The sequence below is a fragment of the Oncorhynchus masou genome, chromosome 32 (genome assembly GCF_036934945.1).
Source record: "Oncorhynchus masou masou isolate Uvic2021 chromosome 32, UVic_Omas_1.1, whole genome shotgun sequence".
NCBI lineage: Eukaryota > Metazoa > Chordata > Actinopteri > Salmoniformes > Salmonidae > Oncorhynchus > Oncorhynchus masou.
In genome coordinates, this window is record NC_088243.1 from 12306776 (window position 1) to 12332054 (window position 25279).

Consider the following 25279-nt stretch of genomic DNA (forward strand, 5'->3'; position numbering starts at 1 on the left):
AGGTGGAATGGACGGCAAGCGAATTCCCTCGATGCCTTGATTGGCCCCAATGCACGCGCGTCCCTGGGGAATTGAATTGGCACTTGAGGCTGGATCTGCTCGTGAACCAACGGATAGTTAAAAAAAAACATAAATAAGCTTACTTCGAATCTTGATCAACATTGCACCATGCATGGTCCGAATGGGAATAAATAATATAAGTATAATGTTAGTAAGGGAAAGGCTTTTTAAATACCATCACATGAAAGTATCTACACTACTAATTGCTGAGCGGAGACCTCTGATCCCTCAGACTTCTGTTTGTTATTCCAGACATCCGAAGCACCTCAATGGAAACAAGTTGAGCACGTTTTCCAACGGTAAACATGATCCTGAAGGCATTAGTGGCTGCCATCGACAGAGGGGGCCAGGGGAATCGGCCCGGTCCGCACAAATACGTACACCAGGAACACGCGTATGCTGCTTTTCGACTGTAACGTCAGTGTTACGCATTAGAGCCAGTGTTCCACTAGGCTATACTAGGGACATAGTGTTTCCATAGCTAAGGCAGACAGTCCGGACTTGTGAAGAGCAGAATCAAGAACCTCTGCATAATCAAAACAGTTTGTGAGAAGGTGATACGTTCACAGTTGGCCATTGTTATATAGGTTAAATGTCAGCTGAAAAGTACCGGTGGCCAGGCTTTGGACCCAAGTGAGAGCAGTTCCGCCGGAGCCATGGCCCAGTGAGACACGGGTACGGCCCGCATAGATGGAAAGAGAAAAGTCTAAGACTTTGGGGCAAAACGCTGGGGTAAATCCTGTATGGAAGTGCACCAATAGAACAGCTGGAAAACGAGCGAGAAATACTTTAGAGTACAGTGATCACTAACCTGGAATCTATCGCTGCTATAAAATACGAGGGCCCTGGAAGAAACGGACAGTTAGAAGATGGACAGAGTCGAAGACAATCTTGACTAAATGCATTGCAGAATAAGCTTGAGCGACGTATATGTGTGTATAGACGATATAGGCTAGTGTTGATACCCTGAAATCTGTTTCTAAGATGCCGAGCAAACTAAGCTTACTGTTGTGAAGTGACCCTTAGCAACAAGAGAAAGAGAACCGTGAGCACAGGTCAACCAACCACCGAGCGCTTTAATTTAAGAGCTATAGTTTCTCCTGTAAACAGGAAACAAAGCGTCCGATTACCTACGTGTGGAAGGCGTTCTATATTGCCTGTCAGATGAGTGAAATATAGGTGTAGGGTTAGTCTAGCGCATTCATGGTAAGCATCTATACGTTGAATAAATAAACATGACATAACAGCAAACCTCCATATGCTTACTGTTTCATATTCCTTTTTTAAATAAAATATTTCATAATAATTGAGAATGTATTTGAAACATGCAATTATAAGTAACTCAAATACATGTTTTATTTTATAAATACATTGTGTTGAATATGCAAATCTACCATTTATTCAAGCTATTAATAGCAAACATATAGTCTGCTCTCTAGGCCAAGTTTTCTGAGATTACTTATTAGACCTATATTTTTTTAAACACTCAGTTGAATATCAACATACAACCTAGAAATATTCATTTTTTTTCGTATCTCGATTATAGAAAAATTATGCAAGAGGAAAGAGATTAATCAAAATGTGTTAAAGCATACACAAATTAACAATCAAAAAAGACCTGGGCTACTTTGGAATATAAATTCTATTTTTTACACAAGATAATTTATATTTAAAAAACATTGAAATACAAGTGTATTAGTAGCCTAACAGGAATGAGCAATATAGGCAATGACCTAACGACCAACTCCGACAGTAACTTATTTTGTTTGTTTTTGTTTGTGTATTTATAAGTCAAAGTCAAGGCCTATGAATATTACATCATAAGATTCGTTGGCCTTACTCTGGGTGCCACTTCATGATGTGCAAATATTCTCAATGTCTCTTGTTATTTCTTTGGTTGGTGAGGGAAGACAGCCTTTACGGACGTTAGACTATCCATTTGAACTGAGGAAATGGAATATCAAATATGTAAGATGTTATTTTCACTTTCATCATTTTGTGTTCATATCACATGAATTACTCACTGACTATATAGGCAGCAAAATCCAAACACTTGACTGTATTAATATATTGGGATGATTACATTGGTGGTTTATCCTGTAGCCTAATTCATTGTTATGTATGATTCATAATCACAATATCAATATTATAACTTACCATTCCTGTGTAGTGCAACTCATAATTGCAATTCGTGGTGGTAGGGTAACCCTGTCTGTAGTTCCTGTAGAAGAGAGGGGGTTACCTTGCTATGTCATGTCAAACTTTCAGTCCAATAGGAAAGCTACTCTCTACAAACTCAAACTTTCATTGGCGGACCGAGCCTCGGGGAGAAGCAAAGTTTTGGAAGTCCGGCCCATGATTGTCTGGATTGAAATGTAAACCTGTCTCCGCTGCCATCAAGAAACACATCGCGGATTTGTCCTTCTCGCTACTATCGTAGTTTGGTTATCGCAGTAGCTACCCGTGGCGGAGGAGAGCGAGGATTTGTGCTCCCCTAGACAGGTTTCCAGACACCAGCGAAACTGGACGCGGAACTGGACGGAAGGTATAACTCCGAGATCCCAATAATAATTTGTGGACTAAACGCAATGGGTAAGTTTATATGGAAACATTGTGTGACGATGATAGAGTTAGTCTGTAACAGTCACTCGGCCCCGGGTATTCCTGCCTCAATTATGATTAGCCTATATTGCTTGTAAGGCGATTGTATGGATACACCGAACTGTTGTTTTACGCTTCAGTTGGTTTTTTACGATGGGATTTTCCAATTACCATTATTAGAAGCTGATTGGTAAAACTAGCCTATAGCATATATCTGCGTAAAACACATTTGTACTGCAACTGTATCTTTAAAGTAAAACACAACGGTATTACAATGTAGCAGTATATTATGGACAAACTGAAAAAATGTGCGTGTTTTTTATGAGCAACTGAAGTTAGGACATGTTTTTATTTTCATCACACCCTAAATTGGGTTTTACGCATCTGTTTTGAGTGTATTATAAAGACATACATATTCCCAATACATTTAAGACAATCTCATATGCTGTAAATAAGCATTTAATTCGTCCTTAACCGGGTGGAAACAACATTGCAGACCGCATTAGCATTTTATCAACACTAGTCATAATAGGGCATTGTTGTGATTACAGGCTACTACAGCTACAAGTTGTCTAACTTAAGATGTGTGTTTCATTTAGCTGTCTCTGTATATGTTTCCATGACACCAGAGCCAGCCTTCGGAGAGGTGAACCAGCTCGGCGGTGTTTTCGTCAACGGCAGACCGCTACCCAACGCCATCCGGCTGCGGATTGTAGAGCTCGCTCAGCTGGGCATCAGACCTTGCGACATCAGCAGACAGCTCCGGGTGTCCCACGGCTGCGTCAGCAAGATACTGGCCCGGTACAATGAGACCGGCTCTATACTCCCGGGAGCGATCGGGGGCAGCAAGCCACGGGTCACCACGCCGTCAGTGGTCAAGCACATACGGACATACAAGCAGAGGGACCCGGGTATTTTCGCATGGGAGATCCGAGACAGGCTCCTGGCTGATGGCGTTTGTGACAAATTTAATCTACCATCTGTGAGCTCCATCAGTCGGATCCTCCGCAACAAGATTGGCAATCTATCCCAGCAGAGCCAGTATGAGTCCAGCAAGCAGTCGTCTCACCAACCACCTCAACCAACGCTACCATACAACCACATATACTCGTATCCGACCCCCATCGGAGCCTCTGGAACCAAAGTACCGACTCCCCCAGGCATGCACTCCCTCCCTGGACACATGGCTATGCACAGGATATGGCCCTCATCGCACTCGGTAACAGATATTCTGGGGATTCGGTCGATAACAGAGCAACAAAGTAAGCATGATTTTTACTTTGGTACATGGGCAAAGAATTTTCATTTGTTAATGGTTAAAATAAATAGGAAAACGCATGGGTCAGCAAGGGGTGCGGTGCGTGTGCGTACTTTGCGTGTCTGCGTCTGTACTTGCGTGTAGTGGGCCTTGTCGCAAGGTAGGCATTTTGAGTTCTGCATTTTTTTTATCAGGATCATTATTCTACTAATGAAATATAAAATAGTGAACGAAGTGCGAAAATGTATTGGCTTTCTAAGTTAGTGATGTGTTATTTGCTAGAACCGGTGAGTGCGTGTATTGGTAACGTTTAGTTCCTAGTTCAAACGGTTGCATTAAAACAGATGGTTGAAGGAAGGCTTGGGGCGGATGTAGAATATTAGTGGGATAACGAAGGGAAGGCGCAGCGGTGCACGAGGAGATGAACTCAAATCAAAATGAGGTGTTCAAAGCTTTGCCATGTCTTGCAGCCTCACATTTTGTTCTTGCCTTGCTTCAAATTCACACGCCTGCAATGCAGTTTCACACGTTTTTAGCCTATAATAATGCTCCAATAGGCTGAACGGGCTATATTGAACTAGGCTACCGAAGGCCTGTGTTGTTGCGTAAAAGGCCCTATCTCAGTTTAGAGAACTTGTTTTTGTTAGTTACAGTCATGATTGGACAGTTCGTTTTCGCCATGTTACCACAAATACTATTATGTTTTGGAAACAATATAGCCTAAATAAATAGGACCTTCAACAAATAAAAAATACATGGCTTTTCTTGTGAATAAGATTTTTAGGGACAACGTTTTTTGTTTAAGCTAGGAACGTGTAAGATGTTAGCCGACCGCCTATGCGCATGTCATAACTGTGCATCTGTCAGAAGATAGAACGCTCTTGCATCTCACCGCCTTGTAGGATAGAAACATGCCACTCTCATTAGAGCTTGTATAATAGAACTCTTTAGATACCAGAGGCCGCGGCCATTCCATGTCTTAACTTAACTCCGACAATCTAAACAACAAGGCTTCGCCCCTCAAACGCAGCGCAGATCTTCAAGCCGAACAAGAAATCCCGGGGAGGAATGTGTTCTCAAAGAATGCCTTTATAAACAATTTATGCATTTCCAAATTATTAGCAGATGTTTGCGGCAGGTTTTGAAAGCCGAAATAAGTATAATGTACACTGAATGACGTGAGGCCTTTTAGCGCCACGATTACTTCGCCAGTCTCGAGACTCCGGTTTTCATTTAGAAAAACTTGACTATGATATGGCCTATTATATATCTGCTGTTGGGTTTACACTACAACATGGAGTGAATACTCAATACAGTAGGACTATTCTAAGACAAAGAGTGTAACAAATATCACTAAGACGCAAATGGCGAGTACAGACCTCATGCGTAAAATAATAGGCTTAGCGTAAAACAACAAAAAATTATATGAGTTGCATTTGGAAAATGGCGATATTTTGAAAGGCATTGGTCATCAAATGGCACTGTCACACACACACACACACACACACACACACACACACACACACACACACACACACACACACACACACACACACACACACACACACACACACACACACACACACACACGACGACAGACCTACCGCTCCATCAAGAACGGAAGATAACATACATCCTTCCTCGAAATAACCTAAGACAGCTTTATGTCAGCGAATGATTATTTAAGAAAAATAACCTAAAAAACGACACCAACCTTATAGACCTTCAACAAATATTTTAACAAATGTCTTTATGCACAAAACAGACAACTACAAGTACAACTTGATTTGTTGAAAGAAAGTAAAGTGGGTCGAGAAAAAAATAATCGATTCAGTGGCCTTCTCAAGTTACAACACTGGTGGGCTTACTTTCCCTACTCTAAACTCTGGGAACCGTGTATAATATAATATCCATCACGTTCAAAGGGGGAACGGTTCAACTAAATCTAATTTGTCCCCACAGGAAGACGGCCTTGGTTAAATGTTCCTGACCATTACACGAAAGAATCGTCTTACTGCATTCCTTTTAGCAATGAACTGCTTCGGTTTGATCAGTAGGCTAAGGCAAAACCACACACATATACGGGTTTTCCAGGGTTCTGGGGAATTACTTCAGATCATGTAAATAGAGAAATGACTAGGGCTAGGCGCCCTCTGCACAAAGCGAGTCTGCCTAATTCAGATTTGTCTAAACAGATGCAGAAACGCCTTTTAAGACAACCATAGCCCTAGCCATTTCTCTATTTACATGGTCGGATCTGAAGTCATTCCTAGCAAATTATGATCGCTACCATTTAAAGTATTCGTCGTATTTTTGCAGGATAACTTTTAGTCCGGGGTTTTGCTAAAAAATGTGTATAGTTTTGAGGTGAGATGAATTCCTACAATAGATGGGAGTGGTAGCGTGTAGTCTCTTCAGTTGATCTCTTCTGACTTCCCTCTCCTCTGTCTCTGTGTCTCTTTGTTTTGCTCCATGCAGTTAGTGACAGTTCGTCCTTTCCCAGCGCCAAACTAGAAGAATGGAGTGTTATAAACAGAACACATTTTCTGCCATCAGCAAGTTCTCAACTAGTCAATGGCGTGCAGCATAAACCACCGCATTCTATAGAACCTGAAGCAAAATGCACACAGGTAAAAGGAAACACCCCCTTTTCTATAGAATTCCATCTTTATCCATCTGTAGCCTAATTTGTGTTAATCACAAGGTCAAGTACAATATGATGACCTTCAAGTTTAGTGTCTCACACTTATTGTATAATCAATATACGAGTTGAGTATGCTTTCTTGGTGCTTTCAATCATATTGACACGCTAACTCCTTCTCTGGAGGTGGGCGGTATGCCTCTAGACAAGGCACCGACCACCGCAGTGTATAGGCTACTGTGGCTTCATAGGGGTACTGTGCTGTTACATTGCTATTACATATTGTAGTTTTGTGTCCATCACTGGCATATGATTGATTCAGTTCTGTGACAAATTAACCAAGAACCTGGAACCTCTGGACCCATACATTTCCTTGCAGGTGATAGATGTTGACATCTTGACGTACAGTGCTTCCGGGAAGTATTCAGACTACATTCTGTTACCTTACAATCGTATTATTTTTTTTTTGTTGTTGAATATTCCATAATCTACATACAATATCCCATAATGACAAAGTGAAAACAGTTTATTTTTTATTTTTTCTATTTTAGCAAATGTATTACAAATAATAAACAGAAATACATAATAAAAATAATAAACAGAAATCCTTGATTTACATAAGTATTCAGACCTTTTGCTATGTTACTCGAAATTGAGCTCAGGTGCATCCGGTTTCCATTGATCATCCTTGAGATGTTTCTACAACTTGATTGGGGTTCAACTGTGGTAAATTAAATTGATTGGACATGATTTGGAAAGGCACACACCTGTCTATATAAGGTCCCACAGTTGACAGTGCATGTCAGAGCAAAAACCAAGCCATGAGGTCGAAGGAATTGTCCGTAGAGCGCCGAGACAGGATTGTGTCGAGGCACAGATCTGGGGAGGGTACCAAAACATTTCTGCAGCATTGAAGGTCCCCAAAAACACAGTGGCCTCCATCATTCTTAAATGGAAGAAGTTTGGAACCACCAAGACTCTTCCTAGAGCTGGCCACCCGGCTAAACGGAGCAATCGGGGAGAAGAGCCTTGGTCAGGGAGGTGACCAAGAACCCAATGGTCACTCTGACAGAGCTCTAGAGTTCCTCTGTGGAGATGGGATAAACTTCCAGAAGGACAACCATTTATGGTAGTGGCCAGAAGGAAGCCACTTCTCAGTAAAAAGCACATGACAGCCCTCTTGGAGTTTGCCAAAAGGCACCTAAAGATTCTCATTCCATAAGAAACAAGATTCTCTGGTCTGATGAAACCAAGCTTGAACTCTTTGGCCTAAATGCCAAGCATCATTCACGTCTAGAGGAAAAATGGCAACATCCCTACGGTGAAACGTGGTGGTGGCTGCATCATGCTGTGGGGATGTTTGTCAGCGGCAGAGACTGGGAGACTAGTCAGGATAGGGGCAAAGATGAACAGAGCGAAGTCCAGAGAGATCCTTGATGAAAACCTGCTCCAGAGTGGTCAGGACCTCAGACTGGGGAGAAGGTTCACCTTCCAACAGGACAACGACCCACACAGCCAAAACAATGCAGGAGTGGCTTCGGGACAAGTCTCTAAATGTTCTTGAGTGGCCCAGCCAGAGCCCGGACATGAACTTGATCAAACATCTCTGGAGAGACCTGAAAATAGCTGTGCAGCGACGCTCCCCATCCAACCTGATAGAGCTTGAGAGGATCTGCAGAGAAGAATGAGAGAAAGTCCCCAAATACAGGTGTGCCAAGCTTGCAGCGTCGTACCCAACAAGACTCAACTTGTAAGTCGCTCTGGATAAGAGCGTCTGCTAAATGACTTAAATGTAATGTAAATGTAAGACTCGAGGCTGTAATCGCTGCCAAAGATGCTTCAACAAAGTACTGAATAAAGGGTCTGAATAGTGATGTAAATGTGATGTGTCTGATTTTTTTTTTAAACATTTGCAAAAATGTCTAAAAACCTATTTTACTTTGTCATTATGGGGTATTGTGTGTAGATTGACAAAGGAAAAAAAACGATTTAATCAATTTTAGAATAAGGCTGTAATGTAACAAAACGTGGAAAAATATCAAGGGGTGTGAATACCTTCCGAAGGCACTGTGTATGATGCACTGAAAAGCTCAATCGCGGTCGTTAGCGTAGCACGCCAAATGTGCATTTGAATAGACCAACTTTTCCCTACTAAAAAATATTGCAGTCAGAGTGCAGTATAACTGCAGCATGCTGAAAATACTGCATCCAAACTAACACCGTTTTTTTTACTGCAGTAATTTTTCAGTGTTACTGTCAGTTAAAGTGCAGTATACCACAAATACCACATTTCACTGCAGTTACTGCAGTTGTTAAACTGCAAAAAAAAATGGAAGGGTTGTAGAGTTCTGTTTGAATGAAACTTTAAATATAGCGATATTCCATATATTCCATTATTTTTTTGTTGTTGTTGAATATTCCATAATCTACATACAATATCCCATAATGACAAAGTGAAAACAGTTTATTTTTTATTTTTTCTATTTTAGCAAATGTATTACAAATAATAAACAGAAATACATAATAAAAATAATAAACAGAAATCCTTGATTTACATAAGTATTCAGACCTTTTGCTATGTTACTCGAAATTGAGCTCAGGTGCATCCGGTTTCCATTGATCATCCTTGAGATGTTTCTACAACTTGATTGGAGTTCAACTGTGGTAAATTAAATTGATTGGACATGATTTGGAAAGGCACACACCTGTCTATATAAGGTCCCACAGTTGACAGTGCATGTCAGAGCAAAAACCAAGCCATGAGGTCGAAGGAATTGTCCGTAGAGCGCCGAGACAGGATTGTGTCGAGGCACAGATCTGGGGAGGGTACCAAAACATTTCTGCAGCATTGAAGGTCCCCAAAAACACAGTGGCCTCCATCATTCTTAAATGGAAGAAGTTTGGAACCACCAAGACTCTTCCAAATGTTGTATGGGGGTAACACATTTAATTAGCACATTTTTTTCAGAAAAAGCTTGTTATTTTGTACTTTGCAGCCACTTGCCTTTATCTTATAAGATTTAGGGATATCAATGAAGAAAAATAAACTAGACTTCTCAAGTCCCTATATTTTGTACCAGTTAACTTGACCAGAGGAAACAAGTCATCTTGCTGACGTTGATTTGCATCATTGAACGGCAGGTATCCTAGTGGTTAGAGCGTTGTTAGAGCGTTGTTGCTCGATCCAATCCCCGAGCTGACAAGGTAAAAATCTGTCGTTCTGCCCCTGAACAAGGCAGCTAACCCACTGTTGTCCGGTAGGCTGTCATTGTAAATACGAGTTTGTTCTTAAAAATACATTGGACACGTTTCTACATTAATATAAATTTTTTCATTCAAGAAGAGAAAATCAATTGGCACAAAACAGAAAGACACACCTATTGACAGACTAAGATAATCATAACAGTCATCGGAGAATTAAAAAAAATATATATTTGATTTTTGTGTGTAATTGTTGTATATTTTATGCTGACTTCCTAATTGCACGGCATTTCCGTATTGTCTTAACCAACGTGCTATAATGACTAATATTAGGCCTAATGTAAATGAATAACAAGACTGGTTTAAATAATTCAAACGTAATGACACGTTTATATATTTTGGCCAGGGTACTAGGCTACATGTATGTTAACAATTAACCTTCAATAATGATTTGCACGCTGATGTAATAGAAGTTGAAAGGTGTTGCTGAAATTGTGGGTAAATTTCATCGACGCTTATCCCACTAATAGGCCTAGTCGAATAACAGATTATATTTTGTGTGTATAAACGTATTTTAATTCCAAAAGTTTCACAAAGAACATCTCACTAAACTCGGTGTTAGTCTTGTGTAAGAAAATATGGTGCATTTTATGTTGGATAATATATCGACTGCAAGGGTGCAAACAACGTGTGAGGTGGAGGACACAGAGTGTGAGTGCGAGCGTGCATGAGTGATATAGTATGTGTGAGCGAGGAAGTGAGAGGGGGAGGCATGCGTACTTCGTTTGATATATCGTCGGGGACACGCGAGATAATGCCAAATCTAATCCCGGGGTCTTGACGCCCATAACGCCTAGGGGAAAAAGGCACACGGACCTTTTCAAATTGTATAATGTGAAGTGAATTGATCGATATTCAAGTATGGTGTTGTCAAATGTATGTGATGTTTTGTTGTTTATACATGCAGCACTGAAACCCCCCTTGAGACCAAAAGACTGGCGAGTTATTATCAGTTGATGATACATCAGTAAATGACCTGGATTTTTTCAATAGATTACCGTTTGATGCATCAATGGGGACAAATTATGCAGAAAAACACACGCTGTATATATAACTCGTTCGGATAAAAACTAAATGTATGTCTCATGCCTTTTTCAGATAGTCTATACATGGCATACTCAGCCATAGGTCAAGGTATGTTTAGATTATTACTTTATTTTATTCCAATGTTTCAATAAGCAAATTATTTAGTTTTGAGATGTTGTATGTCAAAGTCTGATCTAAAGCCATCACCAGACTATAAGAAATACTTATAATACGATACATTTGAAACTATTTGGATTGCAATTCGTGCGGTTTTAATCGATTCAAACGCCCCATTTTCAAAGTGTGGCTTTCTCTGCGTGTAACAGGCTGCTATAGGCCTATAGTTGTCAACGGGACTTCATTTGATGATGATAAACTAGGCCTACTGATGTACTAAATCCTTTCAAATTGGGGCATATAGACCCATATTTAAAAGCACTATACACACTGCAGTCGGCACGCACTTTCAAAACACAACGGAACACGCCCGCCCTCTTCCTACCCACATCGACAGTCCCTCCTTATAATAAAAGTAGACTTCTGGCGACTGAATTAAGGAGTGGGGATTTCAAAAAGCTGAAGAATTCATTATGTCCAAATACAACTTTTGCTAAAATAATGTTGTTTTTTCTTTGTTCAAGTGTCAGCGAACAGGCTATGCAACTGCAATGGCACAGCTATTTACTGATGAGAAACATAAATAAATAACTCCTTCCCAATGACAGGTTAATAACAAATATTATATATTTTTTTAATCAAACCCACACCCAAACATTTGAAAATAATCAAAAACATTACAATGAATTCAAGATGTATATTATTTTTTGGCTACAGTACATGCATGCACCGCAGGCCTACTTGAGTTGTCCCAGTCACGCGCCCACGGGGCAGGGTGTATCATGTCACTCTTTGGAAAAATAATTGGATCATTACATTTCAATTTAAGGTAACTACACGCATATTCACAAACAACGCCGGCGGCTCGGATGTAATCTTTAAATGCATTTCTTACGTGCCAGTAGTCTAGAGTCTATAGGATCGTTTTCATCAGACATAATAGCAACATAGCAAAGACCATTAGGTTTTGACTGACATGTTGGATACGACGGCATTTTCACTACAATTCTGATTTATTAGCCTATTAGGCTAAACCATTTTATGCCGTCTAAATACCTCGAGATTTGGATTAGAATAAATATGATAAAATATGTATTATTACAGACTGCCTTGTTATTTCAATGATCCTCTTCTGTCGGCCTATTCAGTGGGCGCCTATTCCAATTTAAATGTCCTTTATCTGTCAATATAGGCTATTTGTGATTAATCTCAGGTATGCCGTCTTGTATAACATAATGACATGAGAACGATAAACAAAAAGAAAGTGAATTATGTAACGAAATGAAAAACTAGAATTCAATTGGTAATCTTGCCTTTTTCCAGTTGACAGAGTTTACTGTAGAATGATAGCCATTAAAATAACTATTGAGAGCCACAAACAAGCAAGTCCGACTTCCCATTTAATACTTATGAATAAAAGGAGGGGAAAAAAGTTGTCCTATACGAATAACAAGTCGTGTAGAATATCAGGATTCGATAAAACTGAATTTATTCATGTGACGTGTGCATATTGATTTATCAATATCCAACACCGGGAAAATAATTTTACCAAATGAAGATATGTGCAACATGGGCTATGTAGGCTAGGCTACTTTATTAACAATTTTTATTAGCTTCAAAATCATTTCAATATCTTGAAAAAATAAAACTTAAATTAAATGCTATGTAGGCCTATGGAAAACATTCAGTAGGAGAACATTAGATAGGTTAACCGTAAACTAAAATGCCATTATGTAAGTAGGCCAACAGCATTTTGCTTCGTGATATACAAAACATCCCTTAAATATAGGCCTATGGTCCATAAAAACTAAAAGCGTTTAGAATCCGAGTAATGCACGCACGCGCATCGTCATGACTGTAAATGTCCATCGAAAGAAAAAATAATATAGGTATTGGGTCTTATGTCGAGGAATTCCTGGCCACTATACAGCAACGAAAATGATCTCTCTTCCGCAGAAACCATTCTGATTCCCATAAGTCATAGAATAGACCACACATGGATATAATATCTAAGGCAAAGTGTTGAAACAATTTGGTGAATTCTCAAAGTTATTTTTTGTCATGGTGCCAAAACGTTGCTCATGCTTGTTTAACCCTCTGTACATTTCTTTCCCATTTCCCTTGTTCATTTCTGTCATCCCACATCTCCTCTCTCCTCCCTCTCAACAAAACCTCAACTTCTCCAAATGCCTATTTTATTCTGTCCACGTTCACCCTCTCTTCTCCTATCTCACCTGTCACCTCTCTACCGTTAACCTACAGTACAGTACATTTTAGCTCAACCCTAAGCCTCAACATAACTCTCACTTCTCCCTTTTGTCATTTTCCTCATTTCTCTCCAGTCCCCTTCCCTCAATGACCACCTACACCACATTTCCCTAATGCCTCTTCTCCTCCCCTTCTGTCTCTCTCCTCTTTCTCTACCTCTACCTCTAAATCTACCTCTCTGTAACCTGTTCCCTCTCTACCTCTACCTCTCTGTAACCTGTTCTCTCTCTCTACCTCTACCTCTCTGTAACCTGTTCTCCCTCTCTCTCTCTCTCTCTCTCTCTCTCTCTCTCTCTCTCTCTCTCTCTCTCTCTACCTCTACCTCTACCTCTCTGTAACCTGTTCTCTCTCTCTCTCTCTCTCTCTCTCTCTCTCTCTCTCTCTCTCTCTCTCTGTCTCTCTCTCTCTCTCTACCTCTACCTCTCTGTAACCTGTTCTCTCTCTCTCTCTCTCTCTCTCTCTCTCTCTCTCTCTCTCTCACTCTCTACCTGACTCTACCTCTGACCAACCAGGTCTCTCCTCTCTCTACCTCACTCTACCTCTATCTAACCAGGTCTCTCCTCTCTCTACCTCACTCTACCTCTGTCTAACCTGGTCTCTCCTCTCCCTACCTCACTCTCTCTCTCTCTCTCTCTCTCTCTCTCTCTCTCTCTCTCTCTCTCTCTTTACCTCACTCTCCCAGTCTGACCTAGTCTTACCTAGTCTCTCTTCCCTCTACCTCAGTCTAACCTGGTCTCTCTCTCTACCCCACTCTACCTGACTCTACCTATGTCTAACCTGTTCTCTCCTCTCTCTACCTCTCTCTTTCTACCTCACTCTACCTTAGTCTAACCTGGTCTTTCTCTCTCTACCTGACTCTACCTCTATCCAACCTGGTCTCTCATCTCTCTCTACCTCACTCTATCGCTGTCTAACCAGGTCTCTTCTCTCTCTACCTTACTCTACCTCTGTCTAACATGATCTCTCTCTACCACACTCTAACTCAGTCTAACCTGGTCACTCTCTCTCTACCTGACTCTACCTGACTTTAACTTTATCTAACCTGGTCTCTCTCCTCTTTCTCTAACTCTGTCTAACCAGGTCTCTCTCCTCTTTCTCTAACTCTGTCTAACCATGGTCTCTCTCCTCTTTCTCTAACTCTGTCTAACCAGGTCTCTCTCCTCTTTCTCTAACTCTGTGTAACCAGGTCTCTCTCCTCTTTCTGTAACTCTGTCTAACCAGGTCTCTCTCCTCTTTCTCTAACTCTGTCTAACCACGTCTCTCTCCTCTTTCTCTAACTCTGTCTAACCATGGTCTCTCTCCTCTTTCTCTAACTCTGTCTAACCAGGTCTCTCTCCTCTTTCTCTAACTCTGTGTAACCAGGTCTCTCTCCTCTTTCTGTAACTCTGTCTAACCAGGTCTCTCTCCTCTTTCTCTAACTCTGTCTAACCACGTCTCTCTCCTCTTTCTCTAACTCTGTCTAACCAGGTCTCTCTCCTCTTTCTCTAACTCTGTCTAACCAGGTCTCTCTCCTCTCTCTCTAACTCTGTGTAACCAGGTCTCTCTCCTCTTTCTGTAACTCTGTCTAACCAGGTCTCTCCTCTTTCTCTAACTCTGTCTAACCAGGTCTCTCTCATCTTTCTCTAACTCTGTCTAACAAGGTCTCTCTCCTCTGTCTCTAACTCTGTCTAACCAGGTCTCTCTCCTCTTTCTCTAACTCTGTCTAACCACGTCTCTCTCCTCTTTCTCTAACTCTGTCTAAACAGGTCTCTCTCCTCTTTCTCTAACTCTGTCTAACCAGGTCTCTCTCATCTTTCTCTAACTCTGTCTAACCAGGTCTCTCTCCTCTTTCTGTAACTCTGTCTAACCAGGTCTCTCTCCTCTTTCTCTAACTCTGTCTAACCACGTCTCTCTCCTCTTTCTCTAACTCTGTCTAAACAGGTCTCTCTCCTCTTTCTCTAACTCTGTCTAACCAGGTCTCTCTCCTCTTTCTCTAACTCTGTCTAACCAGGTCTCTCTCCTCTTTCTCTAACTCTGTCTAACCAGGTCTCTCTCCTCTCTCTCTAACTCTGTCTAACCAGGTCTCTCTCCTCTTTCTCTAACTCTGTCTAACCACGTCTCTCTCCTCTTTCTCTAACTCTGTCTAAACAGGTCTCTCTCCTCTTTCTCTAACTCTGTCTAACCAGGTCTCTCTCCTCTTTCTCTAACTCTGTCTAACCACGTCTCTCTCCTCTTTCTCTAACTCTGTCTAACCAGGTCTCTCTCCTCTTTCTCTAACTCTGTCTAACCACGTCTCTCTCCTCTTTCTCTAACTCTGTCTAACCAGGTCTCTCTCCTCTTTCTCTAACTCTGTCTAACCACGTCTCTCTCCTCTTTCTCGCTGGTCCTCACTCCACCTCTGTCTAATCTGGTCTCCCTGTGTCTCTATCTATCTCTCTCTCTCTGACACAAAGTGTCTTGCCCAAGCACAGTGAACCGTTATGTGGCTCTCTACCTACCTCACCTTGTTTCTCTCCTCCCTATCTGTTGTCTCACCATCTCTCTCCCCTCTCTCTCTCCCCTCTCTCTCCCTTCTCCCTGACAGATGCAGAGTGGTTTTCCCACAGTGAACAGTTATGTCACGGCGGCCAGTATCCCGGCCTACCCCCCCCCCACCCCAGTGTCGCCCTACATGGGGTACAGCGCCACCACGTCGGCCTATGTGACCGGTCCCACATGGCAGCCGCCCAGTGGCAGTGCTCTCTCTCACCACAGCTGTGACAATATTGCCTCCTCGCTGGCCTTCAAGGGTATGACAGCCCACCACCGTGACACACTCCACCCCCACACCGTCAGCGCCTCAGCACTGTAGAACACAGGCAGACGGGCGAATGGACGGACGGAGAGACAGAGGTGGGAGAGAGAGAGGGAAGAAGAGTGGGAGAAGAACAGACAGACGGGCAGATTGAGAGAAAAGAGGATGACAGAAGGAGAAATGGAGAGATGAGTCCTCTCTTACAATGGGTCCCGTGTCAGCTCATCACAAACAATCACCTCTCTGTATTTAAATGAAGGACCTCACCTCGGAGAAATATCAATCACAACATTCTCTTCCATATAACATGGTGTGGAGAACTCAAGTTAACACACCGTTAAAGACAGGACATGGAAGGAAAGGTTTGCCACACTTTCTACAGTATCTACAGACATGACACTGTCTGTTTGTTGTCCAGCAGACAGCTCACAGGACAGGTCAGGTCAGGTCAGGTCAGGTGTATTGAAGGACTGACTGACTGACTGGGGATGGGGGACATTGTGCCATATCCTCATCAACAGCTTGTCTCTTAAATCCCTTTTTGTACACTTCTCTGCAAATGTTATTAGAGACAAGGGGCTAAAGCAGGCTGTGACAATCGAAACCAGCAGGAAAACAACGTTTTGCATTGAAGTGTTTCAGGGTGAAATCAATTGCCATTATTTTGGATGTTTGTATTTTTTATTTTTTATTTGTGTTCTGTTTTTTTTTATAAACGCAACAGTCTCAATATTGAACATTGTTTTTTCACTTCTCAACTTAAATTTAATGCAACGCTTCAGAGAAGTTATCCTAATGTTTATTTATTAGACTGACTAAGGTACTGTGGTTAAACAAAGTGCAGTTATTACATTAAAAGTGCACGGTGGAGACCGTATGGGGAACGTTCCCTAATGTTTAAGACTACATTATGGTAGAACAGTAAAAAGCTGCAGTTCCAAAACATGCACAATGAAATTGAATGTATCTGAATTAAAATAATTGTTTGGATTGTTACCTGATTTTTCTGAATTGTAGCGGTTGTTTCAGAAACCTTAGAAACTCAAGTGAAAGTAGTATTATCAAAAATAACTTGTGCGTGAAATAATATTCTACACACTTTTAAAAGTCACACGTGTGAAATTTAGCCAGAGTTTTAGGAATATAGGCCATATGCAACAATTCAAGACAGATTAAGAGCTTACATAAAAGCTTTTTGTTGGTCCTAAAATTGTAGAAATTTGTCAGTGATAGTAGGCTATTTGTTAGGCTACAACTTCAGCATCAGAATGGCATAAAATCTACAATAGGGTATTTACAATAACTTCTCAATACAACACATTCTGTGCGTGTTACTTATTGTTGCCAACTTAATGTTCGCTTGACATGAAAGAAGAATGTTGCGTAGGGATGTCATGGCTGGGTGGTATACTCAGGCTACGGCTGGCTGGTATACTCAGGCTACAGCTGGGTGGTATACTCAGGCTACCGCTGGGTGGTATACTCAGGCTACGGCTGGGTGGTAAACTCAGGCTACAGCTGGGTGGTATACTCAGGCTACGGCTGGGTGGTATACTCAGGCTACGGCTGGGTGGTAAACTCAGGCTACGGCTGGGTGGTATACTCAGGCTACGGCTGGGTGGTAAACTCAGGCTACGGCTGGGTGGTATACTCAGGCAACGGCTGGGTGGTAAACTCAGGCTACGGCTGGGTGGTAAACTCAGGCTACGGCTGGGTGGTATACTCAGGCTACGGCTGGGTGGTAAACTCAGGCTACAGCTGGGTGGTAAACTCAGGCTACGGCTGGGTGGTATACTCAGGCTATGGCTGGGTGGTATACTCAGGCTACGGCTGGGTGGTAAACTCAGGCTACAGCTGGGTGGTATACTCAGGCTACGGCTGGGTGGTATACTCAGGCTACGGCTGGGTGGTAAACTCAGGCTACGGCTGGGTGGTAAACTCAGGCTACAGCTGGGTGGTAAACTCAGGCTACTGCTGGGTGGTATACTCAAGCTACAGCTGGGTGGTATACTCAGGCTACAGCTGGGTGGTATACTCAGGCTACAGCTGGGTGGTATACTCAGGCTACAGCTGGGTGGTATACTCAGGCTACAGCTGGGTGGTATACTCAGGCTACGGCTGCGTAAAACGTTGCAAGGTTGCCTCCTGGTGGTCGACAGTTTCCCAATAAATGTTTCTTAATTCTTTCACATTTTCCTTTTCATGCCACTTTGAATCTGAATAGGTAGACCCAGCCATATTGCCTCTGAGTCGGTAGGACCCAGCCGTATTGACTCTGAATAGGTAGACCCAGCCACATTGCCTCTGAATAGGTAGCCCCAGCCATATTGCCTCTGAGTCGGTAGGACCCAGCCGTATTGCCTCTGAATAGGTAGACCCAGCCACATTGCCTCTGAATAGGTAGACCCAGCCATATTGCCTCTGAATAGGTAGACCCAGCCATATTGCCTCTGAGTCGGTAGGACCCAGCCGTATTGACTCTGAATAGGTAGACCCAGCCATATTGCCTCTGAGTCGGTTGGACCCAGCCATATTGCCTCTGAATAGGTAGACCCAGCCATATTGCCTCTGAGTCGGTAGGACCCAGCCGTATTGACTCTGAATAGGTAGACCCAGCCATATTGCCTCTGAGTCGGTAGGACCCAGCCACATTGCCTCTGAATAGGTAGACCCAGCCACATTGCCTCTGAGTCGGTAGGACCCAGCCATATTGCCTCTGAGTAGGTAGGACACAGCCACATTGCCTCTGAGTCGGTAGGACCCAGCCACATTGCCTCTGAGTCGGTAGGACACAGCCACATTGCCTCTGAATAGGTAGACCCAGCCACATTGCCTCTGAATAGGTAGACCCAGCCACATTGCCTCTGAATAGGTAGGACCCAGCCACATTGCCTCTGAATAGGTAGGACCCAGCCACATTGCCTCTGAATAGGTAGACCCAGCCACATTGCCTCTGAATAGGTAGCACCCAGCCACATTGCCTCTGAATAGGTAGGACCCAGGCTTATTGCCTCTGAATAGGTAGGACCTAGCCACATTGCCTCTGAATAGGTAGACCCAGCCACATTGCCTCTGAATAGGTAGGACCCAGCCACATTGCCTCTGAATAAGTAGGACCCAGCCACATTGCCCCTGAATAGGTAGTACCCAGCCACATTGCCTCTGAATAGGTAGACCCAGCCACATTGCCTCTGAATAGGTAGGACCCAGCCATATTGCCTCTGAATAGGTAGGACCTAGCCACATTGCCTCTGAATAGGTAGACCCAGCCACATTGCCCCTGAATAGGTAGGACCCAGCCATATTGCCTCTGAATAGGTAGACCCAGCCACATTGCCCCTGAATAGGTAGGCCCAGCCACATTGCCTCTGAATAGGTAGACCCAGCCACATTGCCTCTGAGTCGGTAGGACCCAGCCACATTGCCTCTGAATAGGTAGGACCCAGCTATATTGCCTCTGAGTCGGTAGGACCCAGCCACATTGCCTCTGAATAGGTAGGACCCAGCCACATTGCCTCTGAATAGGTAGGACCCAGCCACATTGCCTCTGAATAGGTAGACCCAGCCACATTGCCTCTGAATAGGTAGACCCAGCCATATTGCCTCTGAATAGGTAGACCCAGGCATATTGCCTCTGAATAGGTAGACCCAGCCACATTGCCTCTGAATAGGTAGGACCCAGCCACATTGCCTCTGAATAGGTAGGACCCAGCCACATTGCCTCTGAATAGGTAGGACCCAGCCACATTGCCTCTGAATAGGTAGGACCCAGCCACATTGCCTCTGAATAGGTAGGACCCAGCCACATTGCCTCTGAATAGGTTGGACCCAGCCACATTGCCTCTGAATAGGTAGGACCCAGCCATATTGCCTCTGAATAGGTAGGACCCAGCCATATTGCCTCTGAATAGGTAGGACCCAGCCACATTGCCTCTGAATAGGTAGGACCCAGCCACATTGCCTCTGAATAGGTAGACCCAGCCACATTGTCTCTGAATAGGTAGGACCCAGCCATATTGCCTCTGAATAGGTAGGACCCAGCCACATTGCCTCTGAATAGGTAGGACCCAGCCACATTGCCTCTGAATAGGTAGGACCCAGCCATATTGCCTCTGAATAGGTAGGACCCAGCCACATTGCCTCTGAATAGGTAGGACCCAGCCACATTGCCTCTGAATAGGTAGGACCCAGCCACATTGCCTCTGAATAGGTAGGACCCAGCCATATTGCCTCTGAATAGGTAGGACCCAGCAACATTGCCTCTGAATAGGTAGGACCCAGCCACATTGCCTCTGAATAGGTAGGACCCAGCCATATTGCCCCTGAATAGGTAGGACCCAGCCACATTGCCTCTGAATAGGTAGGACCCAGCCATATTGCCCCTGAATAGGTAGGACCCAGCCATATTGCCCCTGAATAGGTTGGACCCAGCCATATTGCCTCTGAATAGGTAGACCCAGCCATATTGCCTCTGAAAAGGTAGACCCAGCCACATTGCCTCTGAGTAGGTAGGACCCAGCCACATTGCCTCTGAATAGGTAGGACCCAGCCATATTGCCTCTGAATAGGTAGGACCCAGCCACATTGCCTCTGAATAGGTAGGACCCAGCCACATTGCCTCTGAATAGGTAGGACCCAGCCATATTGGCTCTGAATAGGTAGACCTAGCTGCATTGCCTCTGAATAGGTAGGACCCAGCCACATTGCCTCTGAATAGGTAGGACCCAGCCATATTGCCTCTGAGTAGGTTGACCCAGCCATATTGCCTCTGAATAGGTAGGACCCAGCCACATTGCCTCTGAATAGGTCGGACCCAGCCATGTTGCCTCTGAATAGGTAGACCCAGCCATATTGCCTCTGAATAGGTAGACCCAGCCATATTGCCTCTGAATAGGTAGGACCCAGCCATATTGCCTCTGAATAGGTAGATCCAGCCACATTGCCCCTGAATAGTTAGACCCAGCCACATTGCCCCTGAATAGGTAGACCCAGCCACATTGCCTCTGAATAGGTAGACCCAGCCACATTGCCTCTGAGTCGGTAGGACCCAGCCACATTGCCTCTGAATAGGTAGGACCCAGCCACATTGCCTCTGAATAGGTAGGACCCAGCCACATTGCCTCTGAATAGGTAGGACCCAGCCACATTGCCTCTGAATAGGTAGGACCCAGCCACATTGCCTCTGAGTAGGTTGACCCAGCCATATTGCCTCTGAATAGGTAGACCCAGCCACATTGCCTCTGAATAGGTCGACCCAGCCACATTGCCCCTGAATAGGTAGACCCAGCCACATTGCCTCTGAATAGGTAGGACCCAGCCACATTGCCTCTGAATAGGTAGACCCAGCCACATTGCCTCTGAGTAGGTTGACCCAGCCATATTGCCTCTGAATAGGTAGGACCCAGCCATATTGCCTCTGAATAGGTAGGACCCAGCCATATTGCCTCTGAATAGGTAGGACCCAGCCATATAGCCTCTGAGTAGGTAGGACCCAGCCATATAGCCTCTGAGTAGGTAGGACCCAGCCATATTGCCTCTGAATAGGTAGACCCAGCCACATTGCCTCTGAATAGGTAGGACCCAGCCACATTGCCTCTGAATAGGTAGGCCCAGCCACATTGCCGCTGAATAGGTAGGACCCAGCAACATTGCCTCTGAATAGGTAGGACCCAGCCATATTGCCTCTGAATAGGTAGGACCCAGCCATATTGCCTCTGAATAGGTAGGACCCAGCCACATTGCGTCTGAATAGGTAGGACCCAGCCACATTGCCTCTGAATAGGTAGGACCCAGCCATATTGGCTCTGAATAGGTAGGACCCAGCCATATTGCCTCTGAATAGGTAGGACCCAGCCACATTGCCTCTGAATAGTTCGGACCCAGCCATGTTGCCTCTGAATAGGTAGACCCAGCCACATTGCCCCTGAATAGGTAGGACCCAGCCACATTGCCTCTGAATAGGTAGGACCCAGCCACATTGCCTCTGAATAGGTAGGACCCAGCCACATTGCCTCTGTGTAGGTTGACCCAGCCATATTGCCTCTGAATAGGTAGGACCCAGCCACATTGCCTCTGAATAGGTAGGACCCAGCCACATTGCCTCTGAATAGGTAGGACCCAGCCACATTGCCTCGGAATAGGTAGGACCCAGCCACATTGCCTCTGAATAGGTAGGACCCAGACACATTGCCTCTGAATAGGTAGGACCCAGCCACATTGCCTCTGAATAGGTAGGACCCAGCCACATTGCCTCTGAATATGTAGGACCCAGCCACATTGCCTCTGAATAGGTAGGACCCAGCCACATTGCCTCTGAATAGGTAGGACCCAGCCGCATTGCCTCTGAATAGGTAGGACCCAGCCACATTGCCTCTGAATAGGTAGGACCCAGACACATTGCCTCTGAATAGGTAGGACCCAGCCACATTGCCTCTGAATAGGTAGGACCCAGCCACATTGCCTCTGAATAGGTAGGACCCAGACACATTGCCTCTGAATAGGTAGGACCCAGCCACATTGCCTCTGAATAGGTAGGACCCAGCCACATTGCCTCTGAATAGGTAGGACCCAGCCACATTGCCTCTGAATAGGTAGGACCCAGGCTTATTGCCTCTGAATAGGTAGGACCTAGCCACATTGCCTCTGAATAGGTAGGACCTAGCCACATTGCCTCTGAATAGGTAGGACCTAGCCACATTGCCTCTGAATAGGTAGGACCTAGCCACATTGCCTCTGAATAGGTAGACCCAGCCATATTGCCTCTGAATAGGTAGACCCAGCCATATTGCCTCTGAATAGGTAGGACCCAGCCATATTGCCTCTGAATAGGTAGACCCAGCCATATTGCATCTGAATAGGTAGGACCCAGCCATATTGCCTCTGAATAGGTAGACCCAGCCATATTGCCACTGAATAGGTAGGACCCAGCCATATAGCCTCTGAATAGGTAGGACCCAGCCATATTGCCTCTGAATAGGTAGGACCTAGCCATATTGCCTCTGAGTAGGTAGGACCCAGCCATATTGCCTCTGAATAGGTAGGACCCAGCCATATTGCCTCTGAGTAGGTAGGACCCAGCCATATTGCCTCTGAATAGGTAGACCCAGCCACATTGCCTCTGAATAGGTAGGACCCAGCCATATTGCCTCTGAATAGGTTGGACCCAGCCATATTGCCTCTGAATAGGTAGACCCAGCCATATTGCCTCTGAATAGGTAGGACCCAGCCATATTGCCTCTGAATAGGTAGGACCCAGCCATATTGCCTCTGAGTAGGTAGGACCCAGCCATATTGCCTCTGAATAGGTAGGACCCAGCCATATTGCCTCTGAGTAGGTAGGACCCAGGCTTATTGCCTCTGAATGGGTAGGACCTAGCCACATTGCCTCTGAATAGGTAGGACCCAGCCACATTGCCCCTGAATAGGTAGGCCCAGCCACATTGCCTCTGAATAGGTAGGACACAGGCTTATTGCCTCTGAATAGGTAGGACCCAGCCACATTGCCTCTGAATAGGTAGGACCCAGCCACATTGCCTCTGAATAGGTAGGACCCAGCCATATTGGCTCTGAATAGGTAGACCTAGCTGCATTGCCTCTGAGTAGGTAGGACCCAGCCACATTGCCTCTGAATAGGTCGGACCCAGCCATGTTGCCTCTGAATAGGTAGGACCCAGCCATATTGCCTCTGAATAGGTAGGACCCAGCCATATTACCTCTGAATAGGTAGGACCCAGCCACATTGCCCCTGAATAGGTAGGACCCAGCCATATTGCCTCTGAATAGGTAGGACCCAGCCACATTGCCCCTGAATAGGTAGGACCCAGCCACATTGCCCCTGAATAGGTAGGACCCAGCCACATTGCCCCTGAATAGGTAGACCCAGCCACATTGCCTCTGAATAGGTAGACCCAGCCACATTGCCTCTGAGTCGGTAGGACCCAGCCACATTGCCTCTGAATAGGTAGGACCCAGCCACATTGCCTCTGAGTCGGTAGGACCCAGCCACATTGCCTCTGAATAGGTAGGACCCAGCCACATTGCCTCTGAATAGGTAGGACCCAGCCACATTGCCTCTGAATAGGTAGACCCAGCCACATTGCCCCTGAATAGGTAGACCCAGCCACATTGCCTCTGAATAGGTAGGACCCAGCCACATTGCCTCTGAATAGGTAGGACCCAGCCATATTGCCTCTGAATAGGTAGACCCAGCCATATTGCCTCTGAATAGGTAGGACCCAGCCACATTGCCTCTGAATAGGTAGGACCCAGCCACATTGCCTCTGAATAGGTAGGGCCCAGCCACATTGCCTCTGTGTAGGTTGACCCAGCCATATTCCCTCTGAATAGGTAGGCCCAGCCACATTGCCTCTGAATAGGTAGACCCAGCCACATTGCCTCTGAGTCGGTAGGACCCAGCCACATTGCCTCTGAATAGGTAGACCCAGCCACATTGCCTCTGAATAGGTAGGACCCAGCCACATTGCCTCGGAATAGGTAGGACCCAGCCACATTGCCTCTGAATAGGTAGGACCCAGACACATTGCCTCTGAATAGGTAGGACCCAGCCACATTGCCTCTGAATAGGTAGGACCCAGCCACATTGCCTCTGAATATGTAGGACCCAGCCACATTGCCTCTGAATAGGTAGGACCCAGCCGCATTGCCTCTGAATAGGTAGGACCCAGCCACATTGCCTCTGAATAGGTAGGACCCAGACGCATTGCCTCTGAATAGGTAGGACCCAGCCACATTGCCTCTGAATAGGTAGGACCCAGCCACATTGCCTCTGAATAGGTAGGACCCAGCCACATTGCCTCTGAATAGGTAGGACCCAGACACATTGCCTCTGAATAGGTAGGACCCAGACACATTGCCTCTGAATAGGTAGGACCCAGCCACATTGCCTCTGAATAGGTAGGACCCAGCCACATTGCCTCTGAGTCGGTAGGACCCAGCCACATTGCCTCTGAATAGGTAGGACCCAGCCACATTGCCTCTGAATAGGTAGGACCCAGCCACATTGCCTCTGAATAGGTAGGACCCAGGCTTATTGCCTCTGAATAGGTAGGACCTAGCCACATTGCCTCTGAATAGGTAGGACCTAGCCACATTGCCTCTGAATAGGTAGGACCTAGCCACATTGCCTCTGAATAGGTAGGACCTAGCCACATTGCCTCTGAATAGGTAGACCCAGCCATATTGCCTCTGAATAGGTAGACCCAGCCATATTGCCTCTGAATAGGTAGGACCCAGCCATATTGCCTCTGAATAGGTA

General features: G+C 44.8%; 1 protein-coding gene and 1 long non-coding RNA gene across 4 annotated transcripts; both read left to right on the plus strand.

Moving 5' to 3' along the window:
* Window positions 1–2431: 2431 nt before the first annotated feature.
* Window positions 2432–17006, plus strand: LOC135525595 (paired box protein Pax-9-like). Of its 3 annotated transcripts, none has more exons than XM_064953314.1 (4): window positions 2432–2652; window positions 3261–3923; window positions 6398–6549; window positions 15796–17006. In XM_064953314.1, exons 1-4 carry the CDS (start codon window positions 2649–2651, stop codon window positions 16060–16062), a joined length of 1086 nt encoding a protein of 361 aa, XP_064809386.1. In that variant the 5' UTR covers window positions 2432–2648; the 3' UTR covers window positions 16063–17006. The 3 variants fall into 3 exon arrangements, with proteins under 3 accessions (XP_064809386.1, XP_064809388.1, XP_064809387.1); XM_064953315.1 differs by having other exon boundaries at window positions 2437–2652; window positions 3291–3923; XM_064953316.1 differs by lacking the exon at window positions 6398–6549 and having other exon boundaries at window positions 2434–2652; window positions 3261–3880.
* On the plus strand, window positions 6556–13697 carry LOC135525597 (uncharacterized). The gene is made up of 2 exons (XR_010453194.1): window positions 6556–10955; window positions 13227–13697. It is a non-coding gene; the product is annotated as an uncharacterized LOC135525597 (long non-coding RNA).
* Window positions 17007–25279: the final 8273 nt, after the last annotated feature.

What these genes read in the sequence shown, in the direction of transcription:
- LOC135525595 (XM_064953314.1), top strand. An exon ending in GTCGATAACAGAGCAACAAA is followed by an intron (nt 3,924 to 6,397) that starts GTAAGCATGATT and finishes TGCTCCATGCAG; the next exon opens with TTAGTGACAGTTCGTCCTTT. An exon ending in CTGAAGCAAAATGCACACAG is followed by an intron (nt 6,550 to 15,795) that starts GTAAAAGGAAAC and finishes TCTCCCTGACAG; the next exon opens with ATGCAGAGTGGTTTTCCCAC.